Raw genomic sequence first — 16,538 nt, forward strand, 5'->3', positions numbered from 1 at the left:
GGAGAGAGGAAGAAAGAGGAAGAAAGAGAAGGGGGGAGGGAAGGAGAGGAGAGGAAGAGGGAGGGAAGGGAAGGGAAGGGAAGAGGAGAGGAGAGAATAAAGAGGAAAGAAGAGGGGAGAGGAGGGAGAGGGAATAGGAGAGGGGAGAGAGTAGAGGAAAGGGAGGGGAGAGAGGAAGAAAGAGAAGGGGAGAGGGAGGGAGAGAGGAGAGGAAGGGGAGGGAGGGGAAGAGAAGACTGAATAAAGAGGAAAGAAGAGGGGAGAGGAGGGAGAGGGAACAGGGAAGGGGAGAGAGTAGAGGAAAGGGAGGGGAGAGAGGAAGAAAGAGAAGGGGAGAAGGAGGGAGAGAGGAGAGGAAGGGAAGGGGGGAAGAGGAGAGGACAGAATAAAGAGGAGAGAAAAAGAAGGGAGAGCAGGGAGAGAGAATAGAGGAGGGGAGAGGGGGAGAGAGTAGAGGTAGGGGAGAAGAGATAAAAGGGATAAAAGAGGAAGGGAGAGAAGGGAGGCTAGGGAAGGAGAGACAGGAGAGGGGAGGAAAGAGGAGGAGTCGGAAGAAGTGAGGGGGAGGGGAGAAGAGATAGCGGAAGGAAAGAGGAGGGGAGAGAAGAGATGAGAGGGAGGAGAGCAAATAGGGGAGAGGAGAGGCTAGGGAAGGAGAGACAGGAGAGGGGAGGATAGAGGAGGGAAGGGAAGAAGAGAGGGGAGGGGAGGAGAGGAGAGAAGCAAAGTCAATGGGGAAGCCAACAAGTCTCATTTAATGACCACTACGACAAAAAGATTGTAAAATTAGATGCAGCCACCTGATGCCTCGCTTAATGACTACTATACCGCTAAATGACGAATTTTCCAGTCCCTATTGTCGAGGGTTATCGGTGGCGAGTAACCCACTAAGTAACCCACTTAGTAATATCCCCCCAATCTGAGCCTGCAAGGGAGACGCCTTAAATCAAGGGTCTTCAAACTTGGCCACTTTAAGACTTATGGACTTCAACTCCCAGAATTCCTCACCCTGGCTGAGGAATTCTGGGAGAGTTGAAGCCCACAAGTCTTAAAGTGGCCAAGTTTGAAGACCCTTGATTTAAGGCCTCCTCTGCCTTGTGCAGCAGGCTAAATCCCCCAAGCTGGCTTAAGGAAATAAGCCCCAGCTACGACTCAACGCAACACGGCATAACAACGGTCGAGTTATCCCAAGACTCTGAACTACAAAGGGCCTAGCAGCCCCACTGAAAACTAGCCTTCTATGTTTTGTGAAACCCGTCGGTGTGGCAGGCACCACATCACACACATCCTTCAAGCAGGAGCAGGACAGCCAAGCATTGTGGGCCCTGAAAAACTCCATGCTGCAGCTTTTGCACAGTCTCTCCTGCGTACACTGCTCATTTCCTTGGCTCTATTTAAAAGTAAGTCTGAAAGTCACGTTCAATATAATGAATCCTCGACTTACGACCAGTTGTTTAATATAAAAAAAAATGCCCCTTTGGGAGAGTGGATTCCAGACTTAACCACTGCGAGATTTGCTTAACAACCGCCGAGGTGGCGCAGTAGTTAGAGTGCAGTACTGCAGGCCACTTTAGCTGACTGTGTTCAGCAGGTCAGTGGTTCAAATCTCACTGGATCAAGGTTGACTCAGCCTTCCATCCTTCCGGGGTAGGTAAAATGAGGACCCAGATTGTTGGGGGCAATGTAAATATATATATACGTTGCTTACTGGTGTACACCGCTTAGAGAGTGCTTGCACTTAAAGTGGTATATAAGTCTCATAAATAAATAAATAAACCGCCATTACAAAACAGTCAGAGAAGTTGGGTCTGGTCGTGCGGTGCCTCGACTTACGACTGCAATGACTTAGGAGCAGGATTGTGGTCGTAATCGAGGAGTATCTATATCTGGCAGTAAGCTGGACACGACACTCCTCATCTTACAACCATTTATTTAGATGCCGTTTGAAGTTACAATGGCACTGAAAAAAGCCTTTTTAAGAAGCTGGAGACCCATTTGCCTGAGATGACATAGGGCAGTGGTGACGAACCTATGGCATGCATGCCAGAGGCGGCACTCAGAGCCCTCTCTGTAGGCATGCATGCCACCGTCAGCAGCTTGCGCAGGTCCATTGGGCCGCTGCCACTGCCCAGAGCGGCAGCCTCACCAGGCACAAAGGAGGCGAAGTGGCCAGCTAGCAAGATCGAGTAGAGGTGGTAGAGCACGCCCACACCCAGCAAGCCAAAGGCCACCCCGAGCAGGGAAAGCCAGATGCCCATCAGCACCATGGCCCCCCAGTCCCAGCTAGGATGGCATGCCTCCCCCCCATCTATGTTGGGCCTCCTGTCCACCATCCCACCTGCCCGAGACCCCTTCGATCTCCCCCAACTCTGCCCGGCCCCTGCAGGCGTCCCCTCCATGAGCAACATCAAGGTGGCCATGCCCACTCCAGCCACACCCTCCCAGTCTGCCGTGACAACCGCAACCATGCCCACCCAGTGGGCCATGCCCACCCAGCGGGCCACACCCCCATGCCCCCCCGAGGGCACCACAATGCTGATGCGGCCCTGGCACTTTGCGATCAATAAGTGGGTTTGGGGTTGCGGTTTGAGCACTCGGTCTCTAAAAGGTTCGTCATCACTTAGGAGTTCTGGGAGTTGAAGTCCACCTGTCCTAAAATTAGAATTCTGGGAGTTGAAGTTTATGAATTTTAAAGTTGGCTTGGGAATTCTGGGAGTTGAAGTCCACACACCTTAAAGTTGCCAAGAATGAAAAACGCTGCTCGATACAATCCGTTCTTGAATGGCCCTAACTACTATGGTGGCCATTTTGGGAACATGCCCACTGCACGCTTGCCAAATTCCAGAAAGGACCCTCAGCTCAAAAACAAAAAAACAAACAAACAAAAAAAAACCCCAAAACAAAATAATAATGGGATGTGGGAGTGCTTGCTGCTCTCTGAGCTTGGTGGTTTCCTTGCAGACATTTCATTACCGAACTATGTAACATCAACAGTACTAAATGGGGTGAGGAGGAGGAGGAGGAGGACGACGACAACTGTGGGGCCCTTGGTGCTCTCTGAGCTTGGTGGTTTCTTTGCAGATGTTTCATTACCCTACTACAGGGGTCTTCAAACTCGGCCCTTATAGGACTCATGGACTTCAACTCCCAGAATTCCTCAGCCAGGCATGCTAGCTGAGGAATTCTGGAAGTTGAAGTCCACAAGTCATAAAAGGGCCAAGTTTGAAGACCCCTGCCCTACTAGGTAACATCATCAGTGCTAGAGGGGAGTGGGGTTTGCAGGAAGGAGGGAGGGAGGAGGAGGAAGAGGGAGGGAGGAGGAGGACTATGGGTTCCTTGGTGCTCTCTGAGCTTGATTGTTTTCCTGCAGGTGTTTCATTACCCTACTAAGTAACATCACCAGTGCTAGAAGGAAGTGGGGTTTGCAGGGAGGAGGGAGAAAAAAGGAGGGAGGGAGGGAGGGAAGAGAAGGAGGACTGCCTTCCAACAACTGCCTGGCTGATGCCTCACCTCGTCATTTTTTTCACTGGCTTTGGAGATTAAAGCTGGGAGGAGACAAGCCATTAACTCCTTTTACGGCTCTGCGGAATATCCTGAACTCAGAACTAACCCAAATACAGGGAGAGTCCTCCAACTTACGACAGTTCGTTTCGTGAATGTTCGAAGTTACATCATCACTGAAAATAGCGAAAAATAGTAATATATATATATCTTTCTCTGTGCTTTGCATTTCAATCTTGGTCTTCCTCCCTCCTTCTCTCTCTCTCTCTCCCTCCTTCTCTCTCTTTCTCTCTATCTCTCCCCCTTTCTCTCCCTCTCATTCTCTCTACCTTTTTTCTTTCTCCCTCCCTCTCTCTCTCCCCTTCTCTTTCTCTCTTTCTCCCTCCCTCTCTCCCTTTCTCTCCCTCCTTCTCTCACCTTTTATTTTTCTCTCTTTCTCCCTCCCTCTCTCTCCCTTTCTCTTCCTCTCCTTCTTGGTGCTCTCTGAGCTTGGTGGTTTCCTTGCAGACATTTCATTACCCAGCTAGGTAACATCATCAGTGTAGTAATGAAACCACCAAGCTCAGAGAGCACCAAGGACTCCACAGCTACAAATATCCTCTTCTATAAATAAAAGCCCCTGAACAGCAAAAGGAACATAGGTCCTTCTTTGAAGGATCTATGAAAATTTCATCCTTGGTGGATCTCCCCCAGCTTCCAGCATGTCTCTTACCTCTTCCCACTGGTGAATGTAGCGGATAAGACGGGAGAGACGCAGCAGCCGCAGGAGACTCAAAATTTTGGTGAAGCGGACGATGCGCAAGGCCCGGGCGGTCTTGTAGACCTCAGAATCCATGCCCTTCTCCACAATGAGGAAGATATAATCCACAGGAATAGAGGAGACAAAGTCCACCACAAACCAGGTCTTCAGGTACTTCTTCTTGATCCGCTCAGGATCCAGAATGATCTCCGTATTGTCCTCAATGATGATGCCCGTCCGGAAGTTCATCACCAGGTCCATGAGGAAGAAGGTGTCCGACACCACGTTGAAGACGATCCAGGGAGCTGTGGTCTCCTCTTTGAAGAAAGTGATGCCGACAGGAATGATGATAAGGTTGCCCACCATGAAAAGCAACATGGTGAAGTCCCAGTAGAACCTAGAATGAAAGGGATACGTGGGAATCAAGACATGGGAGAACATCGGAAGAAGCCCTGGGTCAAAGCTAGGTTATTGCTTTCTTTGCCCACCACAAACGTAAGACACTGAGTGGATGTATTCAGGTAGTATACTAAATTTAGTCTGCATTTACTTTACGTTTGCTTTTCTTCCAAGAGGATCTAGGGCAGTGGTTCTCAACCTGTGGGTCGGGACCCCATTTGGGGTCAAACGACCATTTCACGGGGGTCGCCAAACAATGCAGTCCACCATTTCCCCCCCCTTTTCCTTAGCTGTGCTACTCCCTTTTATTCTATTGGCGTTTGAAAGCCAATAAAATAGACTCTCTTGAATAGAGTCTAATTCTATTGGCTTTCAAAAGCCAATAGGAATTGTCCAGGCTGTCTCTGCCCTGCTGAGCCTGACAAAAGTCCCATTCTGCAAACGGTGCTGCACCAGTTGAGTAGTCCTTGACTTACGACCGGTTGAGTAGTCCTCAACTTACGACCGGTTGGGGGGTCGCAGCATTAAAAAGGTTGAGAACCACTGATCTAGGGTTTACTGAGCAATCCAAGAATGATAGTTTATGTTTTGTGTTAGAACAGGGCTCTTCAAACTTGGCAACTTGAAGACTTGTGGACTTCAACTCCCAGAATTGGGAGGGCTGGCCGAGGAATTCTGGGAGTTGAAGTCCACAAGTCTTAAAGTTGCCAAGTTTGAAGAGCCCTGTGTTAGAACATAGAACATGGAATATAATCAGAGTTGGAAGGGACCTTAGAGATCATCCAATCCAACCCTCTGCTCAAGCAGGAGACCCCATGCCATTTCGGACAAATGGCTGTCCAGTCTCTTGTTTAAAAACTCCAATGACCGAACACCCACAACTTCTGGAGGTAAGCAGTTCCACTATTTAATTGTTTTCACTATCAGGAAATTCCTCCTACGTTGCTTCTCTCCTCGGTTTGTTTCCATCCATTGCACCTGCCTTCAGGTGCTTTGGAGAATAGGTTGACCCCCTCTTCTTTATGGCAGCCTCTCAAGTACTGGAATACTGCTATCATATCACTCCTAGTCCTTCTTTTCATTAAAACGTTATCCATCACAGTGCTCAAAACCCCACTCCCTTCTACTACAGTGGACAAAATTGGGCTAAATCAGTGGTTCTCAACCTTTTTAATGCCGCGACCTCCAACCGGTCGTAAGTCGAGGACTACTCAACCGGTCGTAAGCCGGGGACTACTCAACTGGTGCAGCACCATTTGCAGAATGGGACTTTTGGCGGGCTCAGCAGGGCAGAGACAGCCTGGACAATTCCTATTGGCTTTTGAAAGCCAATAGAATTAGACTCTATTCAAGAGAGTCTATTCTATTGGCTTTCAAAAGCCAATAGAATAAAAGGGAGTAGCACAGCTAAGGAAAAGGAGGAAAAAATGGCGGATTGCATTGTTTGGCGACCCCCGTGAAATGGTCATTCGACCCCAAATGGGGTCCCAACCCACAGGTTGAGAACCACTGGGCTAAATGATCATAAGTTGATGGAAATCAGAACAGATTCTTATAGTTCTCTTGATTAGTAGAAGACCACCTGCTTTGCCCACAGAAAATCATGTTTGATCCCAGATGCTTCACTTTAAAATCCCCAGCATTCAGTGGGAAAATTGCTGGATTGCTGGCTGACTGGGCTGCATTCACACATGCTAAGCCCTCCCCCAAGCCTAACTCAGATTAAAACCATCAAGTTCTGCATGTCGTATGAACGCAACCCGTTGGTTGGAAACTGAATAGCAGAATAGTAACAGAGTTGGAAGGGACCTTGGAGTTCGTCTAGTCCAACTCCCTGCTCAAGCAGGAGATCCTATAGCAGCAGTTCTCAACCTGTGGGTCGGGACCCCATTTGGGGTCGAACGACCATTTCACGGGGGTTGCCAAACAACGCAGTCCGCCATTTTTCCCCCCCTTTTCCTTAGCTGCGCTACTCCCTTTTATTCTATTGGCTTTTGAAAGCCAATAGAATAGACTCTCTTGAATAGAGTCTAATTCTATTGGCTTTCAAAAGCCAATAGGAATTGTCCAGGCTGTCTCTGCCCTGCTGAGCCTGCCAAAAGTCCCATTCTGCAAACAGTGCTGCAAGTGGTCTGCAGCGAAGGCGAGCTGTCTGGAAGTTTCCACCCCTCCCTGCTGAGCAACTACTAAAAATGTAAGTAAAAGAGGGCCAGGGGTGGGAGGTGGGAGGCTGGCGGGCGCAGGGAGGGTTGCTGGCACGCGTGGGGCCTGGCGGGTGCCTTACCTCCCTTGGGCTGGGCCAGTTGGTGGCCCAGCCGGTGGTTGCCCTGCGCCATCGCTGCCCCTTGCCAACTACGCCTCGGCCGGCGCAGGGGGTGGCACCACGCATGTGCGGCGCTCCCGGGCAGGGAAAGTCCTTGACTTACGACCGGTTGGGTAGTCCTCGACTTATGACTGGTTGAGTAGTCTTCGACTTACGACCAGTTGGGGTGGTTGCAGCATTAAAAAGGTTGAGAACCACTGCCCTATAGCATGCCAGACAAATGGCTGTCCAATCTCTTCTTAAAAATTACCAGTGATGGGGCACCCACAACTTCTGGAGGCAAGCCGTTCAAACTGGTCAAGTGTGTTAAAGTTTGCAGGTTATACTCTTCTTTCTTCTTCTTCAAGCACCATGATGCTCTCTGAGCTTGGTTTTCTTCTTGCAGATGTTTCATTACCCAACTAGGTAACACCATCAGTGCTAGAAGAGAGTGGGGTTTGCTCTCTGTTAATGTGCAAGTGACTTTCCTGCCACTGGTGAGTCAGAGCAAGTCCCTTGTATATAAACTGATCAAAGAAGGGCCTATTTTCCTTTTGCCATTCCGGGGCATTTAAAAAAAGAGAGAAGCATCCCATTATTTATACAAGAGGATATTTGTAGCTGTGGAGTCCTTGGTGCTCTCTGAGCTTGGTGTTTTTTTCTTGCAGAGGTTTCATTACTCCACTGATGATGTCACCTAGTTGGGTAATGAAACGTCTGCAAGGAAACAAACAAGCTCAGAGAGCACCAAGGACCCCACAGTCGTCCTCCTCCTCCCTCCCTCCTTCCTGCAAACCCCACTCCCTTCTAGCACTGATGGTGTTACCTAGTAGGGCAGGGGTCTTCAAACTTGGCCCTTTTATGACTTGTGGACTTCCAGAATTCCTGAGCCAGCTGTGCTGGCTCAGGAATTCTGGGAGTTGAAATCCACAAGTCATAAAAGGGCCAAGTTTGAAGACTCCTGTAGTAGGGTAATGAAACGCCTGCAAGAAAACAATCAAGCTCAAAGAACACCAAGGACCCCACAGTCCTCCTCCTTTCTCCCTCTCCCCCTGCAAACCCCACTCTCTTCTAGCACTGGTGATGTTACCTAGTTGGGTAATGAAACATCCGCAAGAAAATAACCAAGCTCGGAGAGCACCAAGGACCCCACTGTTCAACCCCAAGCTACAGATTATTCTCTTCCATCGGTATCTTTAAGGTTCTTAAAACCCAAATCCTTCCTTTTTTTTGTATTAAATCCCACGATAACAAGCATGCAGGAGAAAGCGAAGACTTGGGATACCCTATCTAGGAGTTCAGAGATATACATTATGGCTAAGCTTCTTATCAAAATGTTAAACTGCAGAAACGTACAATAAAATAAACCCAGGTATACCTGTCATCCCAGAGATGACAGCAGCTCACCGCACAGAAAAATCTTCTGGGGTCAAAACTACCATGGATGAGGAATGCAAAAAAAAAAAAAAAAAAACCTGAATCCCTTTTCACATACACACAGACACACACAAACACACAAATCAGGAAGTATATTTTCAGAATCCTGTTCCACTTCTCCCTTCTGCTGGATGCCTGGGTGACCTTCTCCAGATGCCTGCAAGGTCAAAAGCAGATAGCCAAGGTTTTTGAGTTCCACTTTAGCTACGGCTTCTTTAGCGTCACTCTACAATTTGTCAGCCAGAATTTAAAAAAAAAAAAAAATAAATAACAAGAGTTTCTGCTTTGTCCTCAATCCACCCTAAGAGGCACAGAATATAAATATGGACGAATCAGAGGAAGCGAGAGAGATGATAATTTATTTATTCCCTGACTTTTCACAATTTTTTTGGCACCGCCCTCCCACTGCCATTATAATAAGACCGTCTTTTATTTCTGTAGGAAAGGAAAATTTATTTGCCCACCAGTGTATAATTTTTATTTTTTCTGCGGCATCGGTTGCTTTATTTTGCAACAAGCTGGCATCACTGCTGGTGTCGAAAGAAATATGCACAATTGAAGTAACTGTGGCTTGTGGTTTTTCTATTTACCCCCCACCATTGCTATTCCTGTTTGTTTCTCTGTTGGGCATAAAATATTTGTCTGGAGCAATAAAGAGAAGCAGCCATATATGATTTCCTATAATGATTGCCTGTGAAAGGGGAAAATTCTGCCAGTCATCTCAGAGAGAGGAAAATTAGGATTTAGGGAAAGCTGCGTTGGGTCCTGGATACCCTTCAGATCAACCCAATAGCTTCAGGTAGACATTAGTCTTTGACCTACCCGTGTTTTCCCGAAAGTAAGGCCTACCCTGAAAATAAGCCCTAGCTTGATTTTTTGGGGTGGGCCTAATATAAGCCCTATCCCCAAAATAAGCCCTAGTCTGAGGCACAGACCTAAAACACAAGTTAGGGCGGGTGTGGGGCACCCTGCACCCGCTTACCTTGCAACCTGACCTCTCCTTGCTGGCCCACTTCTTCTTCTGAGGCCTCTTCTGCAGCCAGGCCTGCATTTCTCAATCATGGGGCTTTCCGGAAGGCCTGTGCAGCCAAGAAACCGAGCTATGGACTCAATCCATAGGTCGGTATTTGGCTGCTTAGGCCTTCTGGAAAGGCCTGGCTGCAAAATGCAGGCCCGAATGCAGCTGCTGAACTTTGGCTCCAGAAGAAGTGGACCGGCTGGGTGGTGCTGTCGGTGAGGTAAGGCCTACCCCGAAAATAAGACCTGGTGCCTCTTTTGGAGGCTAATAATAATAATAATAATAATACCCGGTCTTATTTTCGGGGAAACACGGTATAACGGTTCATTTAGTGACCGTTTGGAGTTATGATAGCATTGAAAAAAGTGATTTATAGCAATAGCACTTAAACTTATATCCCGCTTCTAAGGGGTTTACAGAGTCAGCCTATTGCCCCCCCCCCCAACAATCTGGGTCCTCATTTTACTGATCTGGGAAGGATGGAAGGCTGCGTCAACCTTGAACAGGTCAGGATCAAACTCCTGTCAGTGGGCAGAGTCAGCCTGCAATACTGCATTCTAACCACTGCGCCACCAAGGCTTATGACTGTTGACTTATGACTTATGACCACTGTAGCATCCCCAGGGTCATGGGATCAAAATTCAGACGCTTGGCAACTGGTTTATATTTATGGTGGCTGCAGTGTCCTGGAATCATATGATCCCCTTCTGTCAAGCAAAGTCAATAGGGGAACCAGATTTACTTAAAACCGTGTTATTAACTTAACATCTGCATGCTTGCGGCAAGAGAGATCGTAAACTGGGACAAAACTCATTTAACAACCGTCTCCCTTAACAACAGAAATTTTGGGGTCAATTGTAGCTGTAAATTGAAGACTACCTGTGATAGAAATTCTGTCAAAGCGGTGAAGAAAATAGAGGCATATTGCAACTTTGCTGTTATTTTTTTGTAATATATTATTATGGTTAGATGCACATTCAGCCAGATGTTTAGCACGAGTTTGGCATTTTTATCCACCTATCGAGTCCTTCCCAAGGCCCTGGGATAGGCAGATGTTGTTTGTTTGACGATGTTGAAAGTCTCATTGTAGGTTATAAACTGTTCTGAGTCTCAGCTTCTGCAATTGACTGATGGAGAGTTTTGTCAACGCCGATGGGGTTCAAGTGGTGCTCCAGCTGTTTTGGAATTTCAGCCAAGGTGCCTATCACTATTGGTCCTACCACTGCTTTCTTTTACCACAGTCATTTTGCTTCTGTTTGCGGGTCTTTGTATTTTGTGATTTTTTTTTCTCCAGTTTTTTTTCTTCTCTTCTGTTGTCTTCGGGTCCTGCCAGGTCCACTATCCATGCTTTTTTTTTTTTTTTTTGGACTTATCAACAATTGTTATTCCTGGGTTGTTGTGCGGCAGGTGCCTGTCTTTGAATTCTAACGTCCCCGAGCACCTTACTTTCTTCATTTTCTATTACTTTTGTCTGTTTTGTGGCCCACCAATTCTTCCTTACTGGCAAATGTTATTTCTCACAGATCTTCCAAAGCACCATTGTTGCTACTTAGTCGTGTCATTGTTTGTAGTCAGCCTGTGCGATCTTCTTGCAGTAGCTAAACAGGTGGTCCAGTCTTTCTTTCTTCAGCTGATGATTAGGGGACTGGAGGCTAAAACATATAAGGAGCGGTTGCTGGAACTGGGTATGTCTAGTCCAGGGGTAGGCACTCTTGGCTCTTTTATGAGTTGTGGACTTCAATACCCAGAATTCCTGAACCAGCCATGCTGACTCAGGAATTCTGGGAGCTGAAGTCCACCAGTCATAAAAGAGCCAAGGTTGCCTACCCCTGGTCTAGTCTAATGAAGTGAAGGACGAGGGGGGACAGGATAGCAGTCTTCCAATATCTCAGGGGCTGCCACAAAGAAGAGGGAGTCAAGCTATTCTCCAAAGCGCCTGAAGGCAGGATAAGAAGCAACGGGTGGAAACTAACAAAAGAGAGAAGAAACCTAGAACTAAGGAGAAATTTCCTGACAGAGCAATAACCAGTGGAACAACTTGCCTCCAGAAGCAGTGAAGCAGTTAACACTGGAAGTTAAGAAGAGAATGGACAGCCATTTGTCTGAAACGGTATAGAGTTTCCTACCTGAGCAGGGGGTTGGACTAGATGACCTCCAAGGTCCCTTCCAAATTTATATTATTATTATTATTACTACTACTACTACTACTACTACTACTACTACTACTACTATTAATATTACTACCTTCTTTGCAGAGGTGGCATTGGCTTCTGGTGATGGCTATGGTGCCAGAGTGGTTAGAATGCAGTAATTCTCTTTTTGACCCTGAAATCCCTTAATTCAGGGTAGAGCTTGGGCCGCTGGATGGAGCTGAGCATTAACTAGCCAGATGCCCTTCCTGACGCCACACAAAGTTTGCTGCAGATATTTTTTCTTTGCGCTCCAGGAGACAAATATCTGCCTCTACCTAGGATTGAACTTTCAACCTTCTGAGTAAGAAGTCAGTTTCTCCATTGCTAGGGCCACCATGCCACTCAGTGGTTAGAATGCAGTATTGCAGGCTAACTCTGCCCACTGCCTGGAGTTCGATCCTGACCGCAGCCTTTCCATCCTTCCGAGGTCCGTCAAATGAGGACCCAGATTGTTGGGGGCAATAGGCTGACATTTGTATACCGCTTAGGGAGGGCTGTAAAGCACTACGAAGCGGTACATAAGCCTAAGTGCTATTTGCTGTCTGTTGCTGTCTCCTCAATTTTGGATTTTTATTTTAAATATCCTGACCATGTTAATACTTTGCCTTGCCATTTTGTATTTTTCGTTTGGCCATTCGTGTAGGTCAGTTTGGTCTCTCTGGGACTCGGGAAGCCTTCAAGATGTAGCAGCTTCAGTGCATATTCTTCACTGCCCTTCAGATATTCTTCCAATGCCTTTTTAAATTCTTCAACCGTCTGGAGTGCACTTGCAGCATTCCACGCCCACCTATTCTCTGAGTAAATCTGTCAACGTCCCTGCGTGGATGAAGGGTATGATTCATTCCCACTATTTTTTCCCGGCCTTCCTATCCAGGGCTTTTAGTTCTGCTTCAGTCCAATCCATTATTCCAGCTGTGTATCTAATGACTGGAATTACTCAAGTGTTAATTGCCTTAAAGGCATTTCCTCCACTGAGTTTGGACTTTTAAGATCTTCTCCATTCTCGTGATGCCACCTTTTTTCTTGAGTTCAGTGTGCTTGACTGGTCAGTTTGAAGATGGTCAGTTTGAAGGATGCCCAGGTTATCTGTAAGGAATCACCTTCATCCAGACTCTGTTATTTTCATAGGACATCTTGATTCCTTCAGTTTTCACTATTTTCCCCCTCTTGATAAGTGAGAGTGGCGTGCTTCTCCAGTCTGAACTCCAGTGAAATATCTCGGCTCTTCCCTCTTCTGGTGGATTCTGGGCAGTGGTGGGATTCAGCCGGTTTGCACCAGTTCAGCAGAACCAGTAGGTAATTTTTTGTTGCCCAGGCCCAGAACGGACTTCCGGAAGCTGCATCCACACAGAGAACCGGTTGTTCACGTATTTGAATCCCACCCCTGATTCTGGGCTGGTTTTTGTCTGCAAAATCAATCTGGTTTGGGAGGGCTGGGAGGAAATAGAAAAGTACCGTATTTTCCGGCGTATAAGACAACTCGGCGTATAAGACGACCCCTGACTTCGGAGCTGATTTGCATGCTTAGAAAGTCATCTTATATGCTGGAAAATATGGTATCTTTTCCCCCCCAAAAAAACAAGATTCTAAAAAAAACCTTCCACTTTACCGAGATTTGTCATTCCTTCACTGCATTTTACAGAGTCCCCCCCCCTAAAAAAATGGGAGGGGGACACCTTGCAAGAAGCCTATGTGAGATGTCTCCCATTATACCCACCCCTCAACCCTTTCCAGATGGCAAAATGTAACCTGCGCTTGCACAGCAGAAATTCTCAGAATTTTTTTAAAAAAAAGCTGAAATGTGTGAGCTGGCACACTAGCCCCTCAAATGTTGTCTACCCTTGTTCTAAGTTAGGAGGTTTTGTACTAAGCCTCTGCACGCTTGCCTTGGACGCCATTTCACAGAGGAGGAAAACTGAGGCACCGCAAACAATTCCAGCAAATCCGTGCCAGCACTGGTTAAATCAGAATTTGACTATTACCAGTCTACAGGTACATTACCTTCTCCTTTTTGTCTTCCTTCTCTGCTTTCCCTGCCTCTTTCCAAAAAGGAACATGAGCCAGTCCCAAGGAGTCACCTAATATGGCTCACTGCACCAGACCAAAGCAAAAAAGTCAGAAGCTCTTTTAAGAGTCATCTGTCATGGCTGCAAATTGTCCTTGGATTGCTGCAAAGTACAGCTGGCTCCCTTCTTTAAACTAAGCCTGGTTTGTCCAGCTCACCTTCTTTCAGGCATTTACGGTAGACATACTGCTGCAGATAAACAGAATGAATGGAAAAGAAAGGCTGGGGCTTGACAGACCACTGGGGGAATGCACCTGAGAGGCACAGGTTGGGAGGGAGGGAGGGAGGGAGGAAAGGAGAAAGGAAGGAAGAAGAAAGAAAGGAAGGAAGGAAGAAAGATGGGAGAGAAAGACATGAGGGAAGAAAGTGGGAGAGGAGTGGAAGGGAGAGAGGAAGAGAGAAAGAAAGGAAGGAAGCAATGGGTGGGAGGGAGGGAAGAAGGAGATTGGAGGAAAGAAAGGAGATGGGAGGGAGGAAGTGGAGGGAGGAAAGAGATGGAAGGAAGGAAAGAAAGAGATGTGAGGGAGAGGAAATGAATGAGAGGGAGGGAAGGACAAAGGAAATGCGAGGGAGAGAAGAAGGAAAGAGACGGGAGCAAGGAAAGAAAGAGATGTGAGGGAGAGAGGAAATGAATAGGAGGGAGGGAAGGACAAATGAGATGGGAGGGAGGAAATGGAGGGAGGAAAGAGATGGAAGGAAGGAAAGAAAGAGATGTGAGGGAGAGAGGAAATGAATAGGAGGGAGGAAATGGAGGGAGGAAAGAGATGGAAGGAAGGAAAGAAAGAGATGTGAGGGAGAGAGGAAATGGGAGGGAGGAAATGGAGGGAGGAAAGAGACGGGAGCAAGGAAAGAAAGAGATGTGAGGGAGAGAGGAAATGAATAGGAGGGAGGAAATGGAGGGAGGAAAGAGATGGAAGGAAGGAAAGAAAGAGATGTGAGGGAGAGAGGAAATGAATAGGAGGGAGGAAATGGAGGGAGGAAAGAGATGGAAGGAAGGAAAGAAAGAGATGTGAGGGAGAGAGGAAATGAATGAGAGGGAGGGAAGGACAAAGGAAATGCGAGGGAGAGAAGAAGGAAAGAGACGGGAGCAAGGAAAGAAAGAGATGTGAGGGAGAGAGGAAATGAATAGGAGGGAGGGAAGGACAAATGAGATGGGAGGGAGGAAATGGAGGGAGGAAAGAGATGGAAGGAAGGAAAGAAAGAGATGTGAGGGAGAGAGGAAATGAATAGGAGGGAGGAAATGGAGGGAGGAAAGAGATGGAAGGAAGGAAAGAAAGAGATGTGAGGGAGAGAGGAAATGAATAGGAGGGAGGAGGAAATGGAGGGAGGAAGAAGGGAAGAGAAGGAAAGAAAGAGATGTGAGGGAGAGAGGAAATGAATAGGAGGGAGGGAAGGACAAATGAGATGGGAGGGAGGAAATGGAGGGAGGAAAGAGACGGGAGCAAGGAAAGAAAGAGATGTGAGGGAGAGAGGAAATGAATAGGAGGGAGGAAATGGAGGGAGGAAAGAGATGGAAGGAAGGAAAGAAAGAGATGTGAGGGAGAGAGGAAATGAATAGGAGGGAGGAAATGGAGGGAGGAAAGAGACGGGAGCAAGGAAAGAAAGAGATGTGAGGGAGAGAGGAAATGAATAGGAGGGAGGAAATGGAGGGAGGAAAGAGATGGAAGGAAGGAAAGAAAGAGATGTGAGGGAGAGAGGAAATGAATAGGAGGGAGGAAATGGAGGAGGAAAGAGATGGAAGGAAGGAAAGAAAGAGATGTGAGGGAGAGAGGAAATGAATAGGAGGGAGGAAATGGAGGGAGGAAAGAGATGGAAGGAAGGAAAGAAAGAGATGTGAGGGAGAGAGGAAATGAATAAGAGGGAGGGAAGGACAAAGGAAATGGGAGGGAGGGAGGGAAGAAGGAAAGAGACGGGAGCAAGGAAAGAGGAGGTGGGAGGATGGGAGGAAGGAGATGGAAGGAGATGGATGGGAGAAGGGAGAGAGGAAGGGATACAGCCAGCCATGTGGCAAGATAATAAAGAATCCACCAGTGTTCGGGTTCTAAAGATCTGCCAGTCAAAACTGCGCCCAGCACCTCCTAAGGACTAGTGTGATTCACCAGAGATTTTAATTTTGCCCACTTTCCAACCTATTATCAGCAAACTAAGAGATCACAGAAGACCCTGCAGGAAAGATAACTGCTCTGATGACCCCAAAAGCCCCCCACGCACTTGGCTCCAGAAGAAAACACGGAAGAGCAGCTGCCCAATCTTTTTCGGTAAGCCATGAAGGATGGAAGCCCGGATTCAAAGGAGCAAAAAAAGATTGGGAATAGGAGCCTAAGAGACCAATTTATTTCTTATTAAAAATGCATCTCCCTTAAAAGTTACAGGGACAAACATCTCAAATCCGCCGAGAAATCTCTGTTTCGTTGTGTTATTTTCTAGGTTCTTCCCAACCGGCGGGCATTTCTCCAGGAGAAAAGAGAGAGCCATCACCGTCATGAAGCAGAATATAGATTTCAGGAAAATAAAAATAGGACACTTAAAAGCAGAGGATTGGGGGGGGGGGCGGGGAGCAAAAGATTCTTGGCTCTCCTATAAAACCAGGCTGCCAGTCAAAACCTCAAGGAAATCCAGAGGATTCAACTCCCAAGGCCAAAAAGTGGTGGGAGACATCGGGGGTTAAATTGTCAACGTTGTTTTTAGACACTTACAAGAGATATCCGAGTTACAGGATACAGAATAATAGGCTTGGAAGGGACTTTGGAGATCTTCCAGTCTAAGCAGGAGATCTATAATATTTTGGGCAAATGGCTGTCCAGTCTCTTCTTAAAAACCTCCAGTGTTGGAGCATTTACCGCTTCTGGAGGCAGGTTGTTCCACTGGTTAATTATTCTAACTGT

The 16,538-nt window shown here is 47.2% G+C and overlaps 1 protein-coding gene across 2 annotated transcripts in view; it reads right to left on the minus strand.

Moving 5' to 3' along the window:
- Positions 1-16,538, minus strand: part of HCN2 (hyperpolarization activated cyclic nucleotide gated potassium and sodium channel 2) — an 89,467-nt gene that overhangs the window by 19,589 nt on the left and 53,340 nt on the right. For both annotated transcript variants that reach the window (XM_039319266.1, XM_039319265.1), the window contains exon 2: positions 4,214-4,637. In XM_039319266.1, the coding sequence (XP_039175200.1) occupies positions 4,214-4,637 (424 nt within the window). The remainder of the gene's footprint in view (positions 1-4,213; positions 4,638-16,538) is intronic.

This window comes from Crotalus tigris, unplaced genomic scaffold, assembly GCF_016545835.1.
Source record: "Crotalus tigris isolate CLP2741 ecotype Arizona unplaced genomic scaffold, ASM1654583v1 scf7180000022970.308977840:1548163, whole genome shotgun sequence".
Lineage (NCBI taxonomy): Eukaryota > Metazoa > Chordata > Lepidosauria > Squamata > Viperidae > Crotalus > Crotalus tigris.